Source organism: Lithobates pipiens, unplaced genomic scaffold (assembly GCF_037356315.1).
Source record: "Lithobates pipiens isolate NorthernLeopardFrog02 unplaced genomic scaffold, aLitPip1_a1.2 Scaffold_4, whole genome shotgun sequence".
NCBI classification, from domain to species: domain Eukaryota; kingdom Metazoa; phylum Chordata; class Amphibia; order Anura; family Ranidae; genus Lithobates; species Lithobates pipiens.
Window position 1 is genome coordinate 928,071 of NW_027507852.1, and position 24,566 is coordinate 952,636.

Genomic DNA, 24,566 nt, shown 5'->3' on the forward strand with positions numbered 1-24,566 from the left:
TGTCCTTTGAGAATTGATTCCAGAGCGCTCTGAATTTATACAATACATTGGATCTAAGGTCTGAGAGGTTGAAGGGACCCCCCTAGACACAGAATTAACCCTAACAGAACTGGGGGCTCGTCTCGGGATGGATGTTAACCCTTAATAGACTTGGAAAGCTACTAACGGCTCGGTAAGTGAATTCTATTCTTATTGAGTGAAATTGACTTGCCGCAGTCCAGGTGTCAGGTGTGTGACTTGGCTTCCATCCCACAGAGATTGCTGTTGGGTTATAGAACCTCTCATAAGTATACATAAGTTGACCGGTCATGACCTTGGAGGTCATATAGTGTTTTGGGGACACTTGTAAAGGTTTTGGTGACCTTAAAAGAAAAGGTTTTGGTAATCTTAGAAGAATAGGTTTTGGGGACCTAGAAAAATTTACAGAGTACTCTAGAGTTTTCGTTCTGTTCGGCACAGAACTGGTGACTGACGATCAATGTATTGTGTAAACTTTGTGTATGATTGTATAACTGCTTTGCTTTAAAAGTATCACGCTGAATGAATTGCGCTGAGTGTGTATATGTGAACTGCTATTTTGTTTCCAGAACCAAAAGGCATACTTGGTGAGTAGTATTCCTGGAGGTTAAAAAGTTACAATTTGGGTAAAGCTATTTTGTGAAAGGTAAACAGATCCATGTACATTGCAAGTTAAATTCATCTGTGGTTTAAATTTGTCTGAAACAAAACAGCAGCTCCATGAGCAAGATTGTGTGTTTATTGTATCTGAAATACTCTTGAACTTGTTCCAAATTTATTCTGTTACAGTCTTGAAGTGATTGTAGCTGTATTAGTACAAAAAAGTGTCACGGACAGTACTGATTTCTTTTTGGTAAAGGAATCTAGGTTGAGGTATTGTCTAATTGTCTGATTCACACCGTTGTCTGATTGTCTGCACCGCTAGGTGGCAGTCAAGCAAGTAAATTGTTTTGTTTTCATAGGAACACTAAATGTACGGAGCGATACCTAGTTAACTCTTAGGTGGTTCATATGGCAGGATGGACAGAAAGCCGGTTTGGGCATTCTGACAACTTTGGATCCATTATTGATCCAGACTTTCCTGAGTAATCTCAAACCCCATTTAGTGGTCCCAGTCAAACAAATGATTACTGAATGGTCAACACTTTCTAGAACTGACTTTGGCAAAGCTCTTTCACAGAAAGATGTCTCCACACAACATTTCCAAGGGAATACGAAGGGGAACTTTAGAGGCAGAGGAAATTTTAGAGGCAGATTTAGAGGCAGAAATGGAAGAGGGATGAGTCGCTCTAGAAACAATGGATGTTTCAATTGCGGTGCTGAGGACCACTGGGTAAGTCAGTGTCCTCACCCCACCCCTTCTCAGACTCCCGATTCCAGCTCTGACCCTAACCAGACACAACAACCACAGGCATCCATCCAACAAGGTCCAACATTTCCAATCAAATGGGGAAATCAACAACAATGATGGGGCCCGGAGGGTAGTGTCCCAGCTTTTCCTTTTGTCTCAGATGATTTCACTGACAGTCCAATGGTTGCTATTTCAATAAATGGGAGACTCCTCCCCTATCTTGTTGATAGCGGGGCCACTAGGAGTACTATTTGTGAAGATCATTTCAGAGGAAAATGGGAACCAGCGGAACCCTCTTTGGGAATTAATGGGATACTGACAAAAACATAGGACTCCACCCCTACCAATAGAAGATGATGAAGGGTACACCATATGCACACATTCTTTCAGGATAATACCAAGGTGTCCTGTAAATTTGTTGGGAAGAGACTTGTTTGGGCCACTAGGAATCACAATTAGAACCAACTCAGAAGGAGGTCTAGACATTTCCTCAGATAAAATCACTATAGTAGCATGCAAACCAGGTTCATTGATGCTGTCACAACAAAATAGTGAAGAAGATTTTGAGGATATAGACCCCCAGGTCTGGTCTACATCAGATCTGGATGTAGGACTTATTTCATGCACACCATACAAGGCCACTCTCAAAGAAGGTGCATTTCCTATCTATCACAAACAGTATCCACTCTCTAAAGAAAAGATGGATGGCATAGTGCCAATGGTGAAAAAGTTTCTGCAGGATGGAATCCTGGAGGAAATTATTTCTCCATACAACACACCTGTTAACCCTGTAAAGAAGCCGGATGGCTCCTTCAGATTTGTACAGGACTTGAGGGCCATAAATGACCTCATAGTCCCAATAGCACCCATTGTACCTGATGTTCCATCTCTGCTGTCCTCCATTCCAGCAACAGCCAAATGTTTTACTGTGATTGATTTAAAGAATGCTTTTTTCTCTGTCCTTGTAGACAAGGAGACAAGGCCACTCTTTGCTTTTACTGTGTCGATTGACCAACACAATCGCCAGTTTACCTGGTGTAGAATGCCCCAGGGATATATAGACTCACCTGTGGTCTATTCTATAGTACTCCAAGCCACCCTCAGGCCTTGGACTGCCCCTCATGGTTCTGTACTGTTGCAATATGTTGATGATCTTTTGATTTGTAGTTCTTCAGAGGAGGACTGCCGAGCTGATAGCCTATCCTTATTGAAATGGTTTACATACGTGTGGTCACAAAGTGTCTAAGAAAAAATTACAATGGTGTAAACAGGAGGTTGAGTACCTAGGGTTTGTGCTGTCTCCGGGAGTTAGGAAAGTCAGTCACAAAAGAACTGTTGCTATAGTGGGTCTGCCCCGCCCACTTACCAAGAAAGACCTGCTAACCTTTCTTGGAATGATTGGTTACTGCCGCCAATGGATACCTGACTGCTCTTTCTATGACAATATATTGAGACAAGCAACCCTCTCTGAAATGTCTGATATTGTAAAATGGTCTGATGAAATGTTAAATGCTTTTACCATGTTGAAAAGTGCAATGGTTACCAGCCCGAGCCTCGGCCTCCCTGATTTTAGCAAAATGTTTCACTTGTTTGCTAGGGAAAATTGCAGAACCATGGCAGGAGTACTGGCCCAGGAACATGGTGGGAGACTGCGCCCTGTAGCTTTTTTTTTCAAAGGTGGTTCCAGTACAGGTGCAAGGCATGCCTGCTTGCCTCAGAGCGTTGGCTTCTTGTTCTATGGTCGCAGAGTTGGCAGCACCATTTACTTTGGGCCATAACACTACTTTATACACCTCACACAGCGTTACCACACTCCTCAAAACTTTACATACTCAGCATATGTCAGCACAAAGATTGAGTGGGTATGAAGTCATCCTCCTGTCCAATCCAAACCTGAAAATAAAAAGTTCAAACATAAACTCTGGCCCAGCTCCAATTTTGAATGCCTTATTAGGTCTTAAAGGAGAACAGGATGACTTACCACCACCTCATGACTGTACACAATCAATACATCAGGACACTTCACCTAGAGCAGATATGCTTTCAGTACCAATTCCTACTGCACAAACAGTTTTTGTTGATGGCTCTTGCAGCAGACCGAGTGATAATGTCTATCATGCAGGATATGCTGTTGTCCAACTGCCGGATACTGTCCTCGAGGCCAATCCAATACCCTATCAGTCTGCACAAGCTGCTGAATTGATAGCATTAACCCGTGCATGCCAGCTGTTTGCAGGAAAAGAGGTAAACATTTACACTGATTCCAGGTATGCTCATGGTGTGGTTTGGGACCATGGTGTAATATGGCTTCGCAGAGGATATGTGGCAGCAGATGGAAAGAGCATCTCACACTCTGACCTAGTCACAGCATTACTAGATGCAATTCAGTTGCCTTCAAAACTAGCTATCATGCACTGTAAGGCACATACAGGCCAAATGACTGATATAGCCAAAGGTAATGCACTAGCTGACAGAATAGCTAAAGAAGCTGCATCTACACAAAAGGCAAACATTCAAATGCCCATGCTGACACCTCAGCCATGTTCCCTGAAAGAGACACATTGGCTCACGGAACTACAGGCTTTTGCCACCCCTGATGATATTGCGCAATGGAACTGTGATGGGATGATACAAAAGGATCCTAAAACAGGATTAATCTTCAAAGAGGGGAAGCCGTGTATTCCTGTTGCTAGCGCCCCCCTGTTCATTGCACAATACCATGGACTGGGTCACAAGGGATAGCATGCCACATGTGAACTTCTAGATGCAGATTTTTTCATTGCAGGATTACCTAATCTAGTCAAAGCTTTTGTAAGGAGATGTGTCACTTGCATTAGGAACAATCCAACAAACCCAAAGAAATCAAAGCATGAACATCTTGAATACCCAACAACACCGTTTACCCATTTACAGATAGACTTTACACATATGCCCAAAGAAGGAAAGAAACAACAATATCTTTTGGTTATCGTGGACATAATGTCACGCTGGCCCGAAATTTTTGTCACCAACAATGAAAACGCACAAACTGTAGTGAAGATCCTCACACAGGAAATTATTCCTAGATGGGGGTGTCCATTGCAAATAAATTCAGACAATGGCCCAGCGTTCACAGCTAAAATATGCCAAGATCTTGTAAAAGTACTAAAAATAGACTGGAAATTTCACCTCCCCTACCATCCACAGAGTTCAGGAATTGTAGAAAGAATGAATAGAACAATTAAAGACAGGATAAGGAAAGCTACAGGTGGGAATTTTGGCAAGTGGAAAAAAGTTCTCCCAGCTGTATTAGCTGAAATCAGAATGACCCCTCACAGTGTGACGGGTTATTCCCCCTTTGAGGTACTCATGGGTAGGCCATTCCCCACACCGTGGGCTAATCATCCCTTGATGGTAGAGAAAGGTGATTTGGAACAAATACAGGAGGAATATGTAAAAAAACTGATTGAAACTCTTGATATTGTCGAAAGAAGAGTTGCTCGCACCTCTCCTTCTTCTTCACAGATACCAACCCACCCGTTCCAGGTCGGTGATCAAGTTGTGGTCCAAAGGCTTCAGAAAGGTCGAAAGCCGCAAGAGGTTCCATTCGGACCAGTGACCAAAGTGGTAGCCGTCACCAGGACTGCCATCCTTACAGAGGAAAGTCCTACTTGGATCCATGCCAGCAGAGTAAAGAAGGTTGATCTAAGCCCAGGAATTCAAGAAAAGCTGAAAAGAGGTGAAGCAGGTGTTTTAAGTCCTCAAAAGACAAGCACAGACATAAAGGACAGTGATGTCACTCATTGCACCACAGACTTCTGGGAAGGCCTTTTGCCTTCTGGTGATGTTTCTACTTCTGATCTTTGTCCCAGTGTGGATAATAACTAACTGTATTTTTCATCCTGAAGACTTAGGTGCCTTGAAACTCATATGTGGTAAAAGCGAAATACACACCAACCATACTGACTTTCACCTCAGAAATCGCAGTAAAAGAGATGTCTCTAATGAATTGATCAAAGAAACAAGTTTTTCTGGAAAAATGTTACTGTTAAAATTTAAATATGCTTACGCTAGAAAGTCAGGATATGAAAAATGCTGGATTTGTAGTAAGTTGCACCCAGAAACTGCTAAAATCCCACTCTTAGCTGTCCCTCTGAACCTCAAGTCATTATTGGAAAATACTCTAGTCTTAAGTATTAAGAATGTCTCGGAAGGGTACCGCAATCAGAGTATTATGTTTTACACTTTAGGAAAGACACATGAACCTGAGTGGTGTGTTCAGTTAGGCAATACATCCAACGGAATAGGTATGTGTTCCAAGTCTGTATTTAACATTTCAAAGGGTATTCCCTTCCACACCAGTAACATTATCATAGGTCATATGTGTAGTTACAAAAATCAATCCCTTAACAACACCATTAGTGAACTTACTACATACAGGAACACAACCTCTGGGATACTTGTGAGTAAACTTGTTAGTGCTGCATTTGAGGCTGGAACTGAGCCCCAACGTAGTTCTCTAAGAAGTTTTTCATTGGGAAACAATACATACGTATGCTGTGCTAAAATTTGTTACCCATGGATCCCCGCAGGAGTGAAAGGATGGTGTTATTTAGCACAGTTGGTACAAGTCATGTCAGCCCTAGGCCAGAATCAGGAACATCACATACAAGTTACTTCAAGTCCAGTACATAGGTTAACTTATAAATACAAGAGAGAAGCCCCACCTATGTTTTCTACTTCAGATAAGTCATGGACATGGTTTCCATCCTGGACAGGATGGGGCATAACCATGATGGACAAATTAAATAACTACACTAGTTTAATAAATGATGTTATGGAAAAAAACTCCCAAGATATAGGACTACTCAATGTCGAGCTCAAAGCAATTAGAAGACAACTAGAGTTACACGAATTGGCTATTGAAAGCATGAGTGCAGCTCTGACAGGTTTATGCGAAATGACCCAAGATTATGAATGTTGTACATGGTTTCACAATACCAGCCTGGAAATCCCAGACTACTATGATGTTATTAATCAACACCGAACACAGGTAAATGAATTAATGAAACAAGCAAGGGACATAGGTAATTATGGATGGAACCCCTTTTCTAGTTTGGGTTTAGGTGGAATGTTTTCATGGTTAAAGGACATAGTGATTATGATTATCATAGTACTATTGTTAGGATTGATAGGCTACTTGATTTTCAAGCTTATTCTACTTTGTATTAGCAAGTGTACTACACCAGACCAACCTTCTCACGCATATACACAATATCTGCAGCTTTATGTAAAAGAATATAACAAACGTAGCAAGAACCGTAGATTTCAGGAGGCTGCGGATCTGTAGAAGTCATTTCATGACTTAAAGAGGGGGTTGAAAGGTTATGTTAAGCATCCATCTTGTTTCTGTCAGCCATCTTAATATTCACAAACTTCCATTTCACAATATGTACAGTTTGAACACCCCTTTAACTTCTCAGATAACTGTCTCAACATGAGATTCTTCTAACCCGTGTGTTCTCACACACTTATCTATAACCTTCACACTGTTTCTCAGCATTGCTTTAGCTACAGAAGGAATTATGTATCTTTTTCTTATATTAATTCAGCTAGCTTAGAACAAAGAACAATAGCGATTTGTCTTGACCAGCTGTAATCGTCTTGATGTCTACTGCGCATGTCTTATTCTGTATGACGTAAAATACACTATATCATTTGCTTTGTAAAATCTCAATACAATTAGTTCTCGAAGGACGCCATGGTGTGTGTGTGATTTTATTTGTCCTTTGAGAATTGATTCCAGAGCGCTCTGAATTTATACAATACATTGGATCTAAGGTCTGAGAGGTTGAAAGGACCACCCTAGACACAGGATTAACCCTAACAGGTCCCCTTGTTTTGGACAAACCGGCCATTATGTAGAGAAGGGCAAAATCACAGAGGGACCGGTTGGTCCATAGTGAATTTAAAGGGGGGAGCAAGAAAGGATCCATGCAAATACCCTGGCACTTTCCACTGTGGTGGTTGCAACTATTGCCAATTCATGCGGACAGAAAAGCGAGTATACCTACCTAATGGCACTACTTTCAAGCATTACCACTATGCTAATTGAAAAACGACGGGTGTTGTTTACCTTCTGACCCATGAATGTGGTTGCTTTTATGTGGGAAAAATGATTCAGGAATTCTGGAAACTAGCATATAGACACATTTTGAGTATGAAATCCTGCAATCTCGATTTGCCGTAGGGGCGGCATGTTAAGGCTGTACACAATGGCAGTTTTCCTTATATTCAATTTCTTATTCTAGATAGAATACACCCCCCTTCTTGGGGAGGTGGCTGGAATAAGAAGCCACTCCAATGTAAATTACGCTGGATCTATCATTTGGGTACTACATCTCCCTCAGTTATGAATGAAGCTACCAACTTCAAACCTTTCCTAGAGGGTTTCACCTTGGGCGGTTGGGAGAAATGAGTTATAAAAAATTTCTGATTAATCCCCTGATTGCAACTACAACACTGTATATAGTTTCTGTTTTGTTACTTTCTTCATTGGCAATTTACTTTTTTAAATTTTTTTAATCAAAACTATTTTTTATTGCCGACTGACCAGAATACAATACGTGCATTGGTCATATCAGTGTATACAACATTGCAAAGTCAGATTTCCAATAATACAGGTTGACACACATTGTAGAAATTCAATCAATGAGATACACATTGAGGATATCAGCATATAAAACATATCAAATAAATGCATTTTCCTTTCCTCTTCCCCCACCCCTGGGGCCAACTACGAAGAAGTTATAAGGTGGGTGAACCAGAAAGTCCACCTAAGTTTATAAGTGGGTTGTTAGGGTAACTTTCCTCAACGCACATATGCATCAAATGGTTGGCTGATGTCCTAAACTCAGGTAGCCATCTATAGTATTTCCCATTTTAGGGCTTAAAATAGCAGCAGTCTATCTCTAACCAGCTGCGTCGGGGCCAGAGAAGTATTATCCAACCAGCTCTGCCAAATAAGATCAAACTCCCTAGCCACATTGCGGTGACGATATGCTAGTTGTTTTCTGAGGAGGATGGTGATCTATTAGCCCCAACAGTCATAACAGCAGGGTAAAGGGGATAGGGAGCTGGGCTACCTTGGAAATGGTTTGGACAACCTCAGTCCAGTATCTCGCTAGATTGGGGCATCTCCAGGTCATATGAATGAAGTAACCTGTATGGACTGCACACTTTAGACACAGAAGGGAGTCTCGTCTGCCCCATGTGAACAATTTGGCTGGGGTAAGGTAGGACCTATGGAGAATAAAAAGCTGTGCGAGTTTCTGGGAGGCAGAAATCAAAATCACTGGGAGGGATTCCAATGCCATATCCCATTGGTCATCATCTATCTTCCCTATATCCGCAGCCCACGAGGACCTACTTTTAAGAAAATAGGCATTCTGGATGGTTGACATCAGCACAGAATATATGTTAGAGATCAATCGCCAGTGGGAATTGGCCTGGACGAGATCTTGTATCATTGGGGAAGAAGATATGGACAGAGGTGTCACTTGTTCCTGAGCCTGTAGGGCATGCCGAAGCTGGAGATACTGATAGAACTGGCCGTGGGAGAACATAAATTCATTACATAATTGCTCGAAAGCTTTCCTTTTCCATAGGGAGAACCACTGTAGTTAATCAATCTAGGCTCATAGGCTGATTCTGTTACATGGGGAGCTGGGCCTGGTTCCCCAATCCCATATCTATCCTAGATAGACCTCCATGTGAGGCTGAATGGCAGGATTAGCATTTTACATTAGCATTTCGTGCACGCCACACATCCTTCAGCTCCAACTCATTGACCAGAGTAAAAAAGGGTGCTGGAGAAAAGTCTTGCCAAAATTTAATAGAACAGTCAAAGTCCACTCCACCGAGCAGAAGGATATAGGCTAAACCAATGAAATTTATCAAAGATAGGTTTCTTCTCTCACATCAATCTGGTCTGCGCTCTTTGTCCAGCCATTGCATTGCAGCAGTAGGATTTTCAAAGAAGTGTGATGTTCCTTTAGCTATAACCTTTGCAGGGTACAGCATGAAAGATTTCACATCAAGTGCACGTAGCCTTTTTTAATATCCAGGAATTTTGCCCTCTGTCTCTGAATCTTCACTTTATGACACTCAGCTCTTCTGGCTTCCGATAGAATGGCATCCCTGTCTCTGAGTTAAGGAGGTGAAAAACAAAAAGGATCTAGGTGGGGCACCCTGCAGGGGCGGTCACGCAGGGACCCTATGTGCTCTTTCCACTGCAAACATATTTGAAAAAGCATCTTTGCCAAATGTGTCAGTCAGCCATGTCTCAATGAAAGCAATGGGTTCCTTGCACTCAGCTCTTTATGGGATGCCTACTGCACGGACATTATTGTGACAAAGACGGTTCTCCATATCTTCCAATCACGCAGCGGATGCAGATGCCATGGAGTGGAAGTATTTCACATCTCTTTGCAGGGGCTGCCATTCATCCTCCAATGTGCTTACCCTCCACTGTAGCCGTGTGCTCCCACAGCTTTTGCATGTCCTGTCTCATCAGAGCTATTTTCATTTTCACGCACGTTACTTCCCCTGTAAGATCAGCTATAGAGGTGTTACATTTAGTGACTGCTGCAAATATGTCTCTGAGTGTAGGCTCAGGATCTGTTCCAGCCGCCTCCATATTAGAGGGCTGGGATTGTGTGTTAAGGGTACTTACATGAGTAGAGGCCTCAGATGCTGCAAAAAAAGTGGAGTGTCATCCAAGTCTCCCCAATCCTTTGGTGGTTTGGGTTCCCACAAAAGTGAGTACACCCCTCACATTTTGGTAAATATTTTATTATATCTTTTCATGTGACAACACTGAAGAAATGACTCTTTACTACAATGTAAAGTAGTGAGTGTACAGCTTGTATTACAGTGTAAATTTGCTGTCCCTTCAAAACAACTCAACACACAGCCATTAATGTCTAAACCGCTGGCAACAAAAGTGAGTACACTCCTAAGGGAAAATGTCCAAATTGGGCCCAATTAGCCATTTTCCCTTCCTGGTGTCATGTGACTCGTTAGTGTTGCAAGGTCCCAGGTGTGAATGGGGAGCCGATATGTTAAATTGGGTGTTATTGCTCTCACTCTCTCATACTGGTCACTGGAAGCTCAACATGGCACCTCATGGTAAAGAACTCTGAGGTTATGAAAAAAAAGAATTGTTGCTCTACATAAAGATGGCCTAGGCTATAAGAAGATTGCCAAGACCCTGAAACTGAGCTGCAGCATGGTGGCCAAGACCCTACATCGGTTTAACAGGGCAGGTTCCACTCAGAACAGATCTCGCCATAGTCGACCAAAGAAGTTGAGTGCACTTGCTCAGTGTCATATCCAGAAGTTGTCTTTGGGAAATAGACGTATGAGCATTGTTGCAGAGGTTGAGGGGGTGGGGGGTCAGCCTGTCAGTGCTCAGACCATACGCCGCACACTGCATAAAATTGGTCTGCATGGCTGTCATTCCGAAAGGAAGCCTCTTCCAAAGATGAGGCACAAGAAAGCCCACAGTTTGCTGAAGACAAGCAGACTAGGGACATGGATTACTGGAACCATGTCCTGTGGTCTGATGAGACCAAGCTAAACTTATTTGGTTCAGATCGTGTCAAGCGTGTGTCGCAGCAACCAGGTGAGGAGTACAAAGACAAGTGTGTCTTGCCTACAGTCAAGCATGGTAGTGGGAGTGTCATGGTCTGGGACTGCATGAGTGCTGCCGGCACTGGGTTGCTTACATTGATTGAGGGAACCATGAATGCTAACATGTACTGTGACATACTGAAGGAGAGCATGATCCCCTCCCTTTGGAGTCTAGGCCGCAGGGCAGTGTCCCAACATGATAACGACCACAAACACACCTCCAAGATGACCACTGACTTGCTAATAAAGCTGAGGGTAAAAGTAATGGACTGACCAAGCATGTCTCCAGACCTAAACCCTATTGAGCATCTGTGGGGCATCCTCAAACGGAAGGTGAATGGTCTCTAACATCCATCTCTGTGATGTCGTCATGGAGGAGTGAAAGAGCACTCCATTGGCAACATGTGAAGCTCTGGTGAACTCCATGCCCAAGAGGCAGTGCTGGAAAATAATGGTGGCCACACAAAATATTGACACTTTGGGCCCAATTTGGACATTTTCTCTTAGGGGTGTACTCAGTTTTATTGCCAGCGGTTTAGACAATAATGGCTGCATGTTGAGTTATTTTGAGGGGGCAGCAAATTTACACTGTAATGCCGCATACACCTGATCAGAATTTTGGTCGGAAAAAGCTCTGATGGTTTTCCCAAAGGAATTCCGATGGGATTTCACTCAAGCTGTCTTGCATACACACAGTCACACCAAATTCCGACCGTCAAGAACGTGGTGACGTACAACATGTACGACGGGACTAGAAAAAGGAAGTTCAATAGCCAGTAGCTAATAGCTTCCATCTTGTAGTTGAATCTGAGCATCAGGGATGAGCTTTATGCTCGAATCGAACTCATGTTCGACTCGAACATTGGCTGTTCGCCAGTTCGCCCAACAGCCAACAATTTTGGGTGTTCGCGGCAAATTCGAAAGCCACGGAACACCCTTTAAAAGTCTATCGGAGGAATCAAAATTGCTAATTTTAAAGGCTTATATGCATGGTATCATCATAAAAAGTGTTTGTTGACCCGGGTCCTGCCCCAGGGGACATGTATCAATGCAAAAAAAAGTTTTAAAAATGGCCATTTTTTCAGCAGCAGTGATTTTAATAATGCTTAAAGTAAAACAATAAAAGTGTCTATAGTATGCCCGTAAAGGGACAGATGTTTCCCGTGTTTAGAACAGTCTGACAGCAAAATTACATTTCTAAAGGGAAAAAAAAGTCATTTAAAACTACCTGCGGCTACAATGAATTGTCAGTCCATAATACACATAAAAGTTCATTGATAAAAACGGCATGGGGATTTCCCCACAGGGGAACCCCGAACCAAAATTTAAAAAAAATATGGCGTGGGGGTCCTCCTAAATTCCATACCAGGCTGAATATTAAGGGGAATCCCACGCCAAAATAAAAAAAATGCATGGGGGTCCCCCACACCAAAATTTAAAAAGAAGAAATGGCATGGGGTCCCCCCAAAAATCCATACCGGACCCTTATCCGAGCACGCAACCTGGCAGGCCGCAGGAAAAGAGGGAGGACAAGAAAGCGCCCACCCCCCTCCTGAACCGTACCAGGCCACATGCCTTCAACATTGGGAGGGTGCTTTGAGGTAGCCCCTCAAAGCACCTTGTCCCCATGTTTATGGGGAGAAGGGCCTCATCCCTACAACCCTTGCCCGGTGGTTGTGGGGGTCTGCGGGTGGGGGGCTTATCGAAATCTGGAAGCCCCCTTTAACAAGGGGACCCCCAGATCCCACCCCCCCGTGTGAATTGGTAATGGGGTACAAATGCTCCAATGGAGCATACACATGATCGCATTTTCCGACCAAAAGCTCTCATCGGTCTACATTGTAAAAAAGTGTAATTTCTTTAGTGTTGTCACATAAAAAGATAGAATAAAATATTTACAAAAATGTGAGGAGTGTACTCACTTTTGTAAGGTACTAATATATATATATATATATATATATATACACACACACACACACACACACACACACACACACACACACACACACACACACACACACACACACACACTTCCCACACTTATACAGTCTGCTGTATTTATTTATCTACAGTTCCAATACATTATATACAATCTCTTCTTTTGCATAGTTCATAAGCCAGGCAAAATACATTCCCTCTGCCATATCCCGCCCTTATTGGGGGTGTTCCGTTACCTGGTCTTGCTGGGTTTTGTTGTGATCTTGCGGGTGCGGTAAGCGGTTTTGGTTTCAGTGACCTCTGGATGGACTTTGCTGAGTGCTTTTATGGTTTCTGTGGCTGATATTTTGGTTCTAAAAACCATTGTCAACATGTAAGTCTGTAAGATAAGCAATGGTTGTTCAGTACGTCTATGTGATATATACTCTTTACCATTTTTTAAATTCTACTTATTTACATTATAGCAATATATACTCACCATCTACAAATACACACCGAAAGAAAGAACAGCATTGGGTGTTGCCCTTGGACTCCGCCATGTTACTTGATCACAGCAATCCGGGACCTATGAGTATAACAGTCATTGCTTTCCCATGTTGACTTCTATGTTGTTCAGCCGCTTATTTTATCTAAATGTATACATTCTTTTTTATATTTTTTTTTAACATAAGATTTTATTAAATTTGTACAGTACATGTCAGAACAGTGGTACAATCTCAGCAGTGATTATCATGGCAGTTTACAGCGGTAGATCAAGAAGAGTGTTCAGAGAGAAAAGTCAAATCTGGGCTAAGCAGCATATAAACATATCAGATTACAACATACATTCAGGCAGTGTCTCTGTCAAGCCAGAATTGCATTCAGAGAGTAAGGTCCATGGATTACACATATCATCATGGGCGGGATACCATCGTCTATACCAAACACAAGTCATCTCCAGTTAACTTAAAAGGGCAGACAGATTCCCCAGCCCTCCTTACCACCGCCACCTTCCTACTTAGAGATTCTTATACCGTCTGGAGCTTAGTGACTAAGGAAGTGGTCTCTCTTTGGTCCAGGGGCCCCATATCTTATCACATTTTTTGGGACAGTTTCTCCCTAGGTACGTCAATTTATAGAGCGGTAAGGCCGCATCAATCAGGGCTCTCCATTGAGAAACCGTTGAGGGACTAGGGTCCTGCCATTTAATTAGGATAGCTTTCCTAGCATAGAAGGCTGAATAGAATACAAATTGTTTTTTAGCCTGCGATGCTGGGAGCGTATCTACAATTCCCAATAAGAGGGGTAGCGGATCACAGGGGACATCAAATTGGCCTATAGCTGATCTCCGATGCCACCCCCCTCCAGGAGGTCTGTAAGTAAACACAGGACCATGCAATATGTAAGAAAGTGCCAGAGGCCAAGCCGCATTTAGGGCACAACCCATTTCTGGGTAAATTCTGGCCAAACGATCCGGGGAGTAGTAAGCTCGGTGAATAAACCTAAGCTGGGTGTATCTGTCTCTAGAGGATATCATGAGGGGTAGATATTGTTGGACACCCTCCTCCCAATCCTCCTCCTCTAATTCTGGTATATCCCGCTGCCATCTGGAGAACAGACGGGAGACAACAGAGGTATCAATACTATTTAAAACAGCATATAGGGTCGACAGCGTTTCTTTTCATTCGAGAGGGCCAGAATGGTCTCCACAGGGGTCGCCTCCAGAGCGATAGCACATGTAAACTGCGCACGATAGGCATGCCGGAGCTGGATGTACCTAAAAAACATGGAGTTAGGCAGCTTGTGTCTATGTTTCAGTTCATCAAATGGAAGCAAGGGGAGGAGACATCCGCCAAAGTTTTGATACCACTCCGGGCCCACAACATCGGGTCCGGAATGGCTCGAAAGTGGGGCAGCCGCAGGTTCCCCCACAGCGGAGTATCAGGGGACCAACTGTGCGGTTTCCCTATCCTGACCCTGACTGCATCCCAAACCCTCAGCGTGGTCCACATCGAGGGAGTAACCCCGGGATTGGACTTAGGGCCTCTGTGGACCAAATTCCGGAGTTCGGAATAAGAGCCCAGGAGTGCCGCCTCAAGGGTAGCCGCAGGGTTTGCCGTTTCTGCCGACAACCACCACCGCACCGTTACCAAGACTGCGGCCCAGTAGTATTTAACAAAGCACGGTAAAGCTAAACCCCCTAAAGAGAGCGGAAGCTGAAGCGTGCTCTGTGCTATTCTCGGGGTGCCGCCGTTCCAGATAAAAGAAATAATAAAACTATTTGACTTCCGAAAGAAAGCCTGGGGAATATGCACTGGGGTTTGCCGAAACAAATAGGTGAACTTGGGCAGGAACGTCATCTTGATCAAGTTAACTCTGCCCACTGGCGAAAGAGGCAAAATCCTCCAACCTGAGCACTGTCGCGCCAGTGAAGACAAGACCGGGTCAAGATTAAGAAGTATGAATCGGATCAGGTCTCTGTGGATTATCAACCCCAAATATTTATTCTTTTTTATATTTGATGTATTAAATACAATTATATTTTTCTATAACTTTTTCAAATTATACTTTGTTTATCGCATATGGTGGTTGATTCTTCAGTCACTAGGGCTATTAAAGTCCTGTTAAGGTTGAATATTTTTCCAAGTTTGAATCTCTGAGCAGTGCATATCTTTATATCATTAGTAGCATAGCATTTTTGTATGTTATCGTTTTTAATTTATAAAGATTAACGGTGATGATGATTTGGTGGTCCTCTTCTCTCTATATACTGCCCGAGCTGCTTCTTTGGCCTCTATTATCACATGCAAAGATCCAATAGTTTGTCTGGGGTCTGATGCATCTATTACTGAAATAAAGACAAAATACATGTTTCAATAAAAAGTACTTTACTGGGAAAAAGCACTTTTACACCATCTGAAAACCTGACATGATCTAAATTTGTATAGAGGACTTTACGGTCACCAAAAAGACAATCTTGTGTGTAAGTAGTGAAAATGGACTCTCTTGGAGAAGTTCAAAATGAGAACACCTGAAATCAGAGAAGATCAAATTAGGATCTCATTGAAACATGGGGCCCTGCAGGTGGAATAATCCATATGACACTCTCCACAAAGGCTACAACTAAGGATTGAGGCATCATAAGTCTCTGAAATAGCACAGTCAAATCTGAGATCTGTCGCTTAATGGTACTCAAAGCCATAAACATCTCCACACCAGAACTGAGAAAAGCCAAAATGTGCCCCATATACTGTCGTGGAAGAAACTTACAAGTAGGGATGAGCCGAACACCCCCCCCCGGTTCGATTCGCACCAGAACTTTCAAACAGACCGAAAATTCGTGCAAACTTTAGAACCCCATTGAAGTCTATGGGACTCGAACGTTCGAAATAAAAAGTCCTAATTTTAATGGCTAATATGCAAGATATTGTCCTATAAAGGGTTTGGGGACCTGGCTCCTGCCCCAGGGGACATGGGTCAATGCTTAAAATGTTTTTAAAAACTGCCGTTTTTTCGGGAGCACTGATTTTAATGACGATTATAGTGGAAAAAAGTGAAATATTCCTTTAAATATCATGCCTGGGGGGTGTCTATAGTATGCCTGTGAACAGTCCCTGCACAAAATGACATTTAACAGAAAAAAAGTCATTTAAAACTGCTTGCGCTTTTAATGTAATATCTGGTTCCGGCAATATGGATGAAAATCATTGAGAAAAATGGCATAGGTAGCCCCCCCTGCCCATTACCAGCCCCTTTGGGTCTTGTGCGGATATTAAGGGGAACCCCGTACCCATATTAAAAAAAGGAAAGGCGTTGGGCCCCCAGATATACTCAGAACAGGAGTATACAGGCGGTGCAAACAAGACAGGTTTGTTGTGTTAAGTAGAATCTGTTTGTAATTTTGATCTGGTACATTTTTAAAGTTTAGCTCCAGTCAAAAAATCTATTTTTAAGCTTTTTGGAAAACATAGGGAAGGGTTATCCCCCCTGTATAATTTGTTTTGCCGTTCGTCTTTTTTCATCTCACTTCCCGTTGTCTCCTTCCGTTTGCAAGTAGGAGACATTTGTAAGTTGGATGTTTGAAAGTAGGGGCCTGCCCTATATGCAGAAATTTGCGCCTAAGGTGTTGGTGTTGCCACAACACTGTAAGCCCTTAAAGTGAATCTTGGTAGGCGCTGGAGAACCCTGCTGTGAACAATTAGATCAAGAATTGTAATAACATGCCATTGTTGAACAGTGGTAGAAAAATAGGGCCTTTGGTGGTTGTGGTGGTGGTAGTGGTGCTGGTGCCACAACACTGTAAGTCCTCACAGTTACTCTTGGTGGGAGCAGGAACGGTCCCTGCTGTGAAATAATATATCAAGAATTGTAATTACATGCCCCTGTTAAACAGGGGTTGAAAAATTGGGCCTTAGGCACTGCTTGCTGGTGCCACAAGACTGCAACCTCTCCCAGATACTCTAGTTGGAGTGCAGGAATGAGCCCTGCTGCAAAGCATTGCATCAAAAATTGTTTGTTTTTTTTGTTTTCCATGTATGTGGGTTGTATTATTTGTGGTCTTTTTTTTTTCTTTTTTTTTTGTTTACAACAATAAGTTGCTTGTTTGTGCATATACTATGTGTTCACTAATAAACAGGGGCTGAAAAATTGGGCCTATACACTGCAACCTCTACCATATACTCTAGTTGGAGTGCAGGAATGAGCCCTGCTGCCAAGCATTGCATCAAAAATTGTAATTACATGCCCCTGTTAAACAGGGGTTGAAAAATTGGGCTGGTGGCACTGGTGCTGGTGCCACGACACTGCAACCTCTCCCATATACTCTATTTGTAGTGCAGGAATGAGCCCTGCTGCAAATCATTGCATCAAAATTTGTAATTACACGCTCCTGTTAAACAGGGGCTGAAAAATTGGGCTGGTGGCACTGGTGCTGGTGCCACGACACTGCATCCTCTCCCATATACTCTATTTGTAGTGCAGGAATGAGCCCTGATGCAAAGCATTGCATCAAAAATTGTAATTTCACACCCCTGTTAAACAGGGGCTGAAGAATTGGGCTGGTGGCATCACCCAGAACCAAAAATGTTCTTCCAAGATATCAGCGGAGGAGGAAGAGGATAGACAGTCAACATAACAGGAAAGTCACTCAGCATCAGCATAGGCATCCATGAAGGGATGTGATATTTCCAAAAAAATTATTCGGTTACCTCAGCTTCAGGTGCTTGGTAGCTGGTGGCGATCCAAGACTGATTCATCTTTATGAAGGTCAGTCGATCAACCGGTGGATCAAGTCGGTGGACAGGCGCACCCTGTGATCGGTTACAAAGCCACCAGCAGCACTGAAGGTGCGTTCCGAAAGAACGCTGGATGCAGGACAGGCCAGTAGCTAAATTGCATACTGTGCAAGCTCTGGCCAGTGATCCATCCTCAAGACCCAGTAAGCCAGAGGATTTTCCGGGGGAAAGGTGTCCAAGTCTGACCTTGCCCCTAGGTATTCTTGCAAGATGTAAATCAGATGCTGCCGATGGTTGCTGGAACCGATCATACCTTGGGGCGGTGGACTAAAAAATTGTCTGAACGCATTGGTCAGACAGCCACCTTCTCCACCGCTCCTTCTGACCGATGCCTCAGCAACACGTTGTTTGTAACGCCCAGTCTCTGGGAACACGTTGCACAGACCTTTCTGCAAGGCCTCCCGAAGATGTCTCATCCTCTGCTCCCTCTGAGATGGCAAGATAAGGTCCGCAACCTTACCCTTGTACTGTGGATCAAGGAGAGTGGCCAGCCACTAATGGTCCCTCTCCTTGATCTGAAGAATACAAGGGTCCTTCCGCAGGCTTTGCAAGATCAGGGAGGCCATGCAGCGTAGGTTAGCTGAGGCATTTGGTCCGGAGTCCTCTGGGTCACTAAGGACAACATGACATAACATGTCACAGTGGCTTGTAGAACTGGAGGCAGTATGGTCTCGGGCATCAATCTGGCCATGGTTCTTATCCAGATTGTGCAGTGGGCTTCTCAAAAGGCAGGATGGTCTCATAGGTTCATGTTTATGGCTTTTGCTGGGTATTGCATCGGCAATTTGGCCTCATCTGCCAATTCTATGAAGTATCTATTAGGTGACCAGTTTTCAGGACCTACACACTCCTGTCAATCTGTCCATTTTTGCGGCTCACCCTCTCTATCCGTCAAGGGAGGGAAGTCGGGGATGTTCTCTTTGGCATGGCTACCAGTTACCGGCCAGGTTTATGTGGTGTTTCAGACTTCCTGTGTCCTTCCCTTGGCAGTTCCCAGTTAGTGCTCTAGGTAGTTTCTCTCTTACCGCTTACAACTTCCCCTTCAATGGTTTAGATGGGTAAGCTAGTGGTTTGTGGTTATATTTCTGTACCTTAGCCTTGGTGTCGGGTAAAGTAAGTTGGCCTTCTCTGCATCATTCCTTGGGTCTGCGCTTTCTCCATCCTCTCACTACAAACAGTTTGTTCTTACGTCCAGGTTACTTGCCAAACCAGGCTGGTATCCTAACCCCTTTCTGTTATTCATCGGGTTCCTGGGCAATCTTTTGTAGGTACCGCAGGGGGTCCTTTCTTTACATCAGGTTCATGGGGCGCTGGAGATCCTCCATGTTAGCAGCGACATACGTAACCCCCCTTTTCTGTAGTCAGCCGGGCATTCGTATTTTCCGGACTAAACGGTTGTTGCAGGTCTTCTTTATAGCTTTCACATCACACCTACTTTGTGTCTTTTTGCCCCCTTTTAGGCATACTGTCCAGCCAGGCCAAGGCACACCTCAGGCCTTGGCAGTTAGGGTCATCGTATTTCCGAATGAAGACTCTGACTATAAGTTGGAAGGCTGGCCGCAGGCTAGCCTGAATTTGTAGGAAGAGTCTGAGGGCTTTAAATCCCTCCTCCTCCATCAGAGCCTTCGTCGGCACATTTCTGGGTTCCCACCCACCCGTTCCCCCATTGCTTTCATCATTTCATTTACATTTCATACATCTTCATTCAGGGTATGCCCTCTTTTAGGCATACTGTCCAGCCAGGCCAAGGCACACCTCAGGCCTTGGTAGTTAGGGTCATCGTATTTCCGAATGAAGACTCTGACTACAAAGGTGTATTCTGTGGTGCAGGCACACAGACAACACCCAGTCGCCCACTAACTCCTGCAGATGGCAGATGGCTCAATTAGAGAACAGCAATGAAGGGTAGATACAGGTGTATTCTGCGGTGCAGGCCCACAGACAACACCCAGTCACCCACCAACTCCTGCAGATGGCAGATGGCTCAATTATAGAACTGCAACAAAGGGTAGATACAGGTGTATTCTGCGGTGTAGGCACACAGACAACACCCAGTTGCCCACTAACTCCTGCAGATGGCAGATGGTTCAATTAGAGAACAGCAACAATGGGTAGATACAGGTGTATTCTGCGGTGCAGGCACACAGACAACACCCAGTCGCCCACTAACTCCTGCAGATGGCAGATGGCTCAATTAGAGAACAGCAACAATGGGTAGATACAGGTGTATTCTGCGGTGCAGGCACACAGACAACACCCAGTCACCCACTAACTCCTGCAGATGGCATCTCCAGCAAATGCCAGAGAACCCCTGGTTCAGGACACAAACCTATGGTGTTTTATGTTGAGTTTGCAAGCCAAGAGATCTTCAGCTGGCATCCCCCCTGCAGACAAATCTCTGTGAACACCATTGGTATCAACTGCTGACAGCTGAGAAAAATCAATTGACAAATTTCCACTCTGGGAAAGTGCACAGTGAAAAAGGCCAGAACGTTAAGTTTTGCGCAAGGCAAGAGCAGGCCCCTTCCTGAGCAGCACAGCTTCTTCTCCCTTTATGATGCTTGGAATTGTCCAACTGCATCCTGACAAGGAGACCCTCAAGGAACACAGACCAGTGTAGGAGAGCCAGCTGAATCGCTAGAAAATCTCATACTTGTCCTGCCCCAACTTGGCCACTTCTGTCTACAACAGTTCACTGCCATCCGCCCTGGATACCTTTGCCACCCCTCACCACGCACAGAATCAGGCTCCAATCGCTACAACCCTGGCAGACAGACAATAACAGAAGCCTCCAAAAACATAGCCGCTCTAGCGTCTGTGGCGTAAGACTAATGCCACGTACACACGACCGGACTTTTCGAGGGACTAGGTCCGACAGACTTTCAACGGAGTTCTGACGGAGTTCTGACGGAGTTCTGACAGAGTTCTGATGGACTTTCCAAATGAACGGACTTGGCCACACACAATCACACCAAAGTCTGACGGATTCGAACGTGATGACGTACGACCACACTAGAATAAGGAAGTTCATAGCCAGTAGCCAATAGCTACCCTCGCGTCGGTTTTTGTCCATCGGACTAGCATACACACGATCGGATTTCTCAGTAGGAACTGGGTCCGGCGGAGTTCTGTCAGAAAAATTTGAAACATGTTCCATTTCTAAAGTCTGTCAGACTTTTGCAAATCAAAAGTCCTCTGCAGCCCACACACGATCGAATGGTCTGCCGGAATCATTCCGTCGGACTTTTGATGTTGAAAAGTCCGGTCGTGTGTACGCAGCATAAGTCACAGCAAGATTTCAGCCAATATAAATCTGCCCTCCAAAAATACCATTCCTGCCTCCACACTGCCAAACAGACCTACTTTATCACTCTCATTAACACCCTCTCACGCAGTCCCCGTTAACTCTTTTCTACCTTTACCACTCTACTTCGTCCTCCATTACCTCCACCCACTAACTTACTTGCTGCCCAGTATATTGCTAATCACTTCAAAAATAAGATTGACACAGTTCGTCTTGAGATCTCCGCTCTACAGATATCTTCCTCACTTTACACTCCTTATCCTCCTGCACAATCAATACTTCCCTCTTTTAACCCAGCTACTATAGAAGAAGTCACTAAACTTTTTTCTAACGCTCACCTAACCTCTTGCCCCCTGGACCCTGTTCCTTCTCAAATACTATGGTCACCATCTAACTCTATCCTATACTCTTTAGCTCATATCTTCAACCTCTCACTCTCTACTGGCATCTTCCCCAACTCTCTAAAACATGCACTAGTCACTCCCATACCAAAAAAGGCCTCACTAGACCCCACCAATCTTAACAACCTAAGACCCATCTCTTTACTCCCTTTTGCCTCCAAACTCCTCGTTCTACAACCGACTGAGCGACCACCTCATTGAGAATAACCTTCTTGATCCCCTTCAGTCTGGATTTCGCCCACAGCACTCCACAGAGACTGCCCTCCTAAAACTCTCAATCGACTTACTAACAGCCAAAACCAACAGTCATTATTCCGTACTCTTACTCTTGGACCTTTCCACTGCCTCTGATACAGTCGATCACCTCCTCCTCCTCAAAAAACTAAACTTGCTTGGTCTCCATGGCTGCACTTTCCGTTGGTTCGAATCTTACCTATCTCATCGCACCTTCAGTGTCACTTACAACTCTACTTCCTCCTCTCCAACTCCTCTTACTGTTGGGGTCCCCAAGGTTCTGTCCTTGGACCTCTACTATTCTCAATCTACACGTCCTCCCTGGGTCAGCTGATAGCCTCCCATGACTTCCACTACCATGTATATGCTGATGACACCTAAATCTATCTCTGTGCCCCTCAGCTCACCTCATCAATCTCCTCAGACATCACTGATTTACTAACAGACATATCAGCCTGACTGTCAAACCACTTCTTCAAACTGAATCTATCTAAAACTGAGCTCTTAATATTTCCTCTCCCAGGTGCCCCTTCCCCTGACTTCTCTGTCAAGATCAATGGCACATCTATCAGTCTGACTCCACATGCCAAGGTGCTAGGGGTAAACTTAGACTCTGAACTGTCCTTTCAGGCCCACATACAATCCCTGTCCAAATCATGCTACATTAGCCTCCGCAACATTTCCAGAATACGCCCCTTTTTAATTAATGACACCACCAAGCTTCCAATTCACTCCCTGGTTATCTCTTGCCTCAACTACTGCAACTCCCTCCTCATTGGATAACCTTTACATAGACATCCTCCCTTCAGTCCATAATGAATGTCGCTGCAAGACTCATCCACCTTACCAACCATTCTGTGTCCTCCACCCCTCTCTGCCAATCCCTCCACTGGCTTCCACTCACTTAACCAATAAAATTCAAATAAAAGTACTAACATTAATTTATAAAGCCATCCATAACTCTGTACCCAGCTACATCACTAATCTTGTCCCAAAATATCAAAAAAGCCGCTCTCTCCGGTCCTCCCAAGACCTCCTGCTCTCTAGCTCCCTTGTCACCTCATCCCATGCTCCCGTCCAGGATTTCTCCAGAGCTTCTCCTATCCTTTGGAACTCCCCACACCAAACTGTCCGACTGTCTCCTAATCTATCCATCTTTTGACAATCCCTGAAAACCCTTCTCTTTAAAGAAGTCTATCCTGCTTCTAACTAACATGGTTTTACTTCCTCCATCAGCTCATCCCCTACAGCTATTACCTTTTGTATCAATTGACCCTTCATTTTTAGATTGTGAGCTCTAATGAGCAGGGCCCTCTGATTCCTCTTGTACCAAATTGTAATGTAACTGTACTGTCTGCCTTTATTTTGTTAAGCGCTGTGCAAACTGTTGGCGCTATATATAACCTGTATAATGATAATAATAATAATAATAACAATAATAATAATAATAACTACCATAATAATATGGTAGATGGGGGAGGGAAATTCCTTTTTTTGGGGGGGGGGGGGGGAGAGGATGTGTCCTTGGAGGGGAAATTTGAGGGGTAGAGGGTTTGTGTTAGGAGGGGTGGGGATTTGTGCTGGGAGGATTTGAGCTTGGGGGGATAAGGAGGCAAAGATTTGTACTGTTCCCCATATTGCTTTTAACATTGTGATCACTATTTTTATTCCTTTTCCTATTTTTATTTTGTATGCTGGTTTTATGCCAATAAACAGCTAACTTGTTTTTTGACCTACACCATGAGAAGCTGTTGTCCCTTTTTGTTTTACATATGACCCGCTGTGAGCCTTTTTTACACCAATTGTTGACTCATTGTTTGGCGACTACTCCCTCGCCCTCAGATTCTATCGAGAGAGGACTGGAGCTCCTGATGACATCGCAGGCTGTTCCCTATTGGTTAAAGGATCATCTGTGACCCTCCGCATCGTTCCTGAAAGATCGAGGATTTATCTGTTCATGCTCGGTAGACCTGGTGTTGCCCACACGCGGGTCCATTGGCTCTGGTAAGAGTACCCATCTTCTATATATCTGTTTGATGTCACTGTCTTCAGACGCCCATCGGATCATCCTTTGTTTTTTTCCATATTATGAACCACTGTATCTGTGATTGATTCATCGATCTTTGGGACTGATTTAATCACCATCCGCATGAATTTTTGTATTTTCAGGAACTGGATGGGACCCTTAATGTCCGGAATAGGCCAAACGTCCCTGTTTGGCTTGGGAACCATTAACGGTTTGGAATTAAAGCCATGAGACCTCTTCATCAGCCTGCACAGCTGCAATGACCTCTTAAAACAGCAGTAAACTGCGAAGGCCAATGAACGCTGCCCCCCCCTCAACCCATACAAGTGGGGGCACACCTTCACTGTGA

At 44.0% G+C, this 24,566-nt stretch overlaps 1 protein-coding gene across 1 annotated transcript in view; it reads right to left on the reverse strand.

Moving 5' to 3' along the window:
• Positions 1-13,639: 13,639 nt before the first annotated feature.
• The window catches only part of RPGRIP1 (RPGR interacting protein 1), a 98,544-nt gene continuing 87,617 nt past the window's right edge, over positions 13,640-24,566 (reverse strand). Inside the window, exon 26 of the mRNA XM_077466874.1 lies at positions 13,640-15,806. Within this exon, the coding sequence (XP_077323000.1) occupies positions 15,673-15,806 (134 nt within the window). The 3' untranslated portion in view covers positions 13,640-15,672. The remainder of the gene's footprint in view (positions 15,807-24,566) is intronic.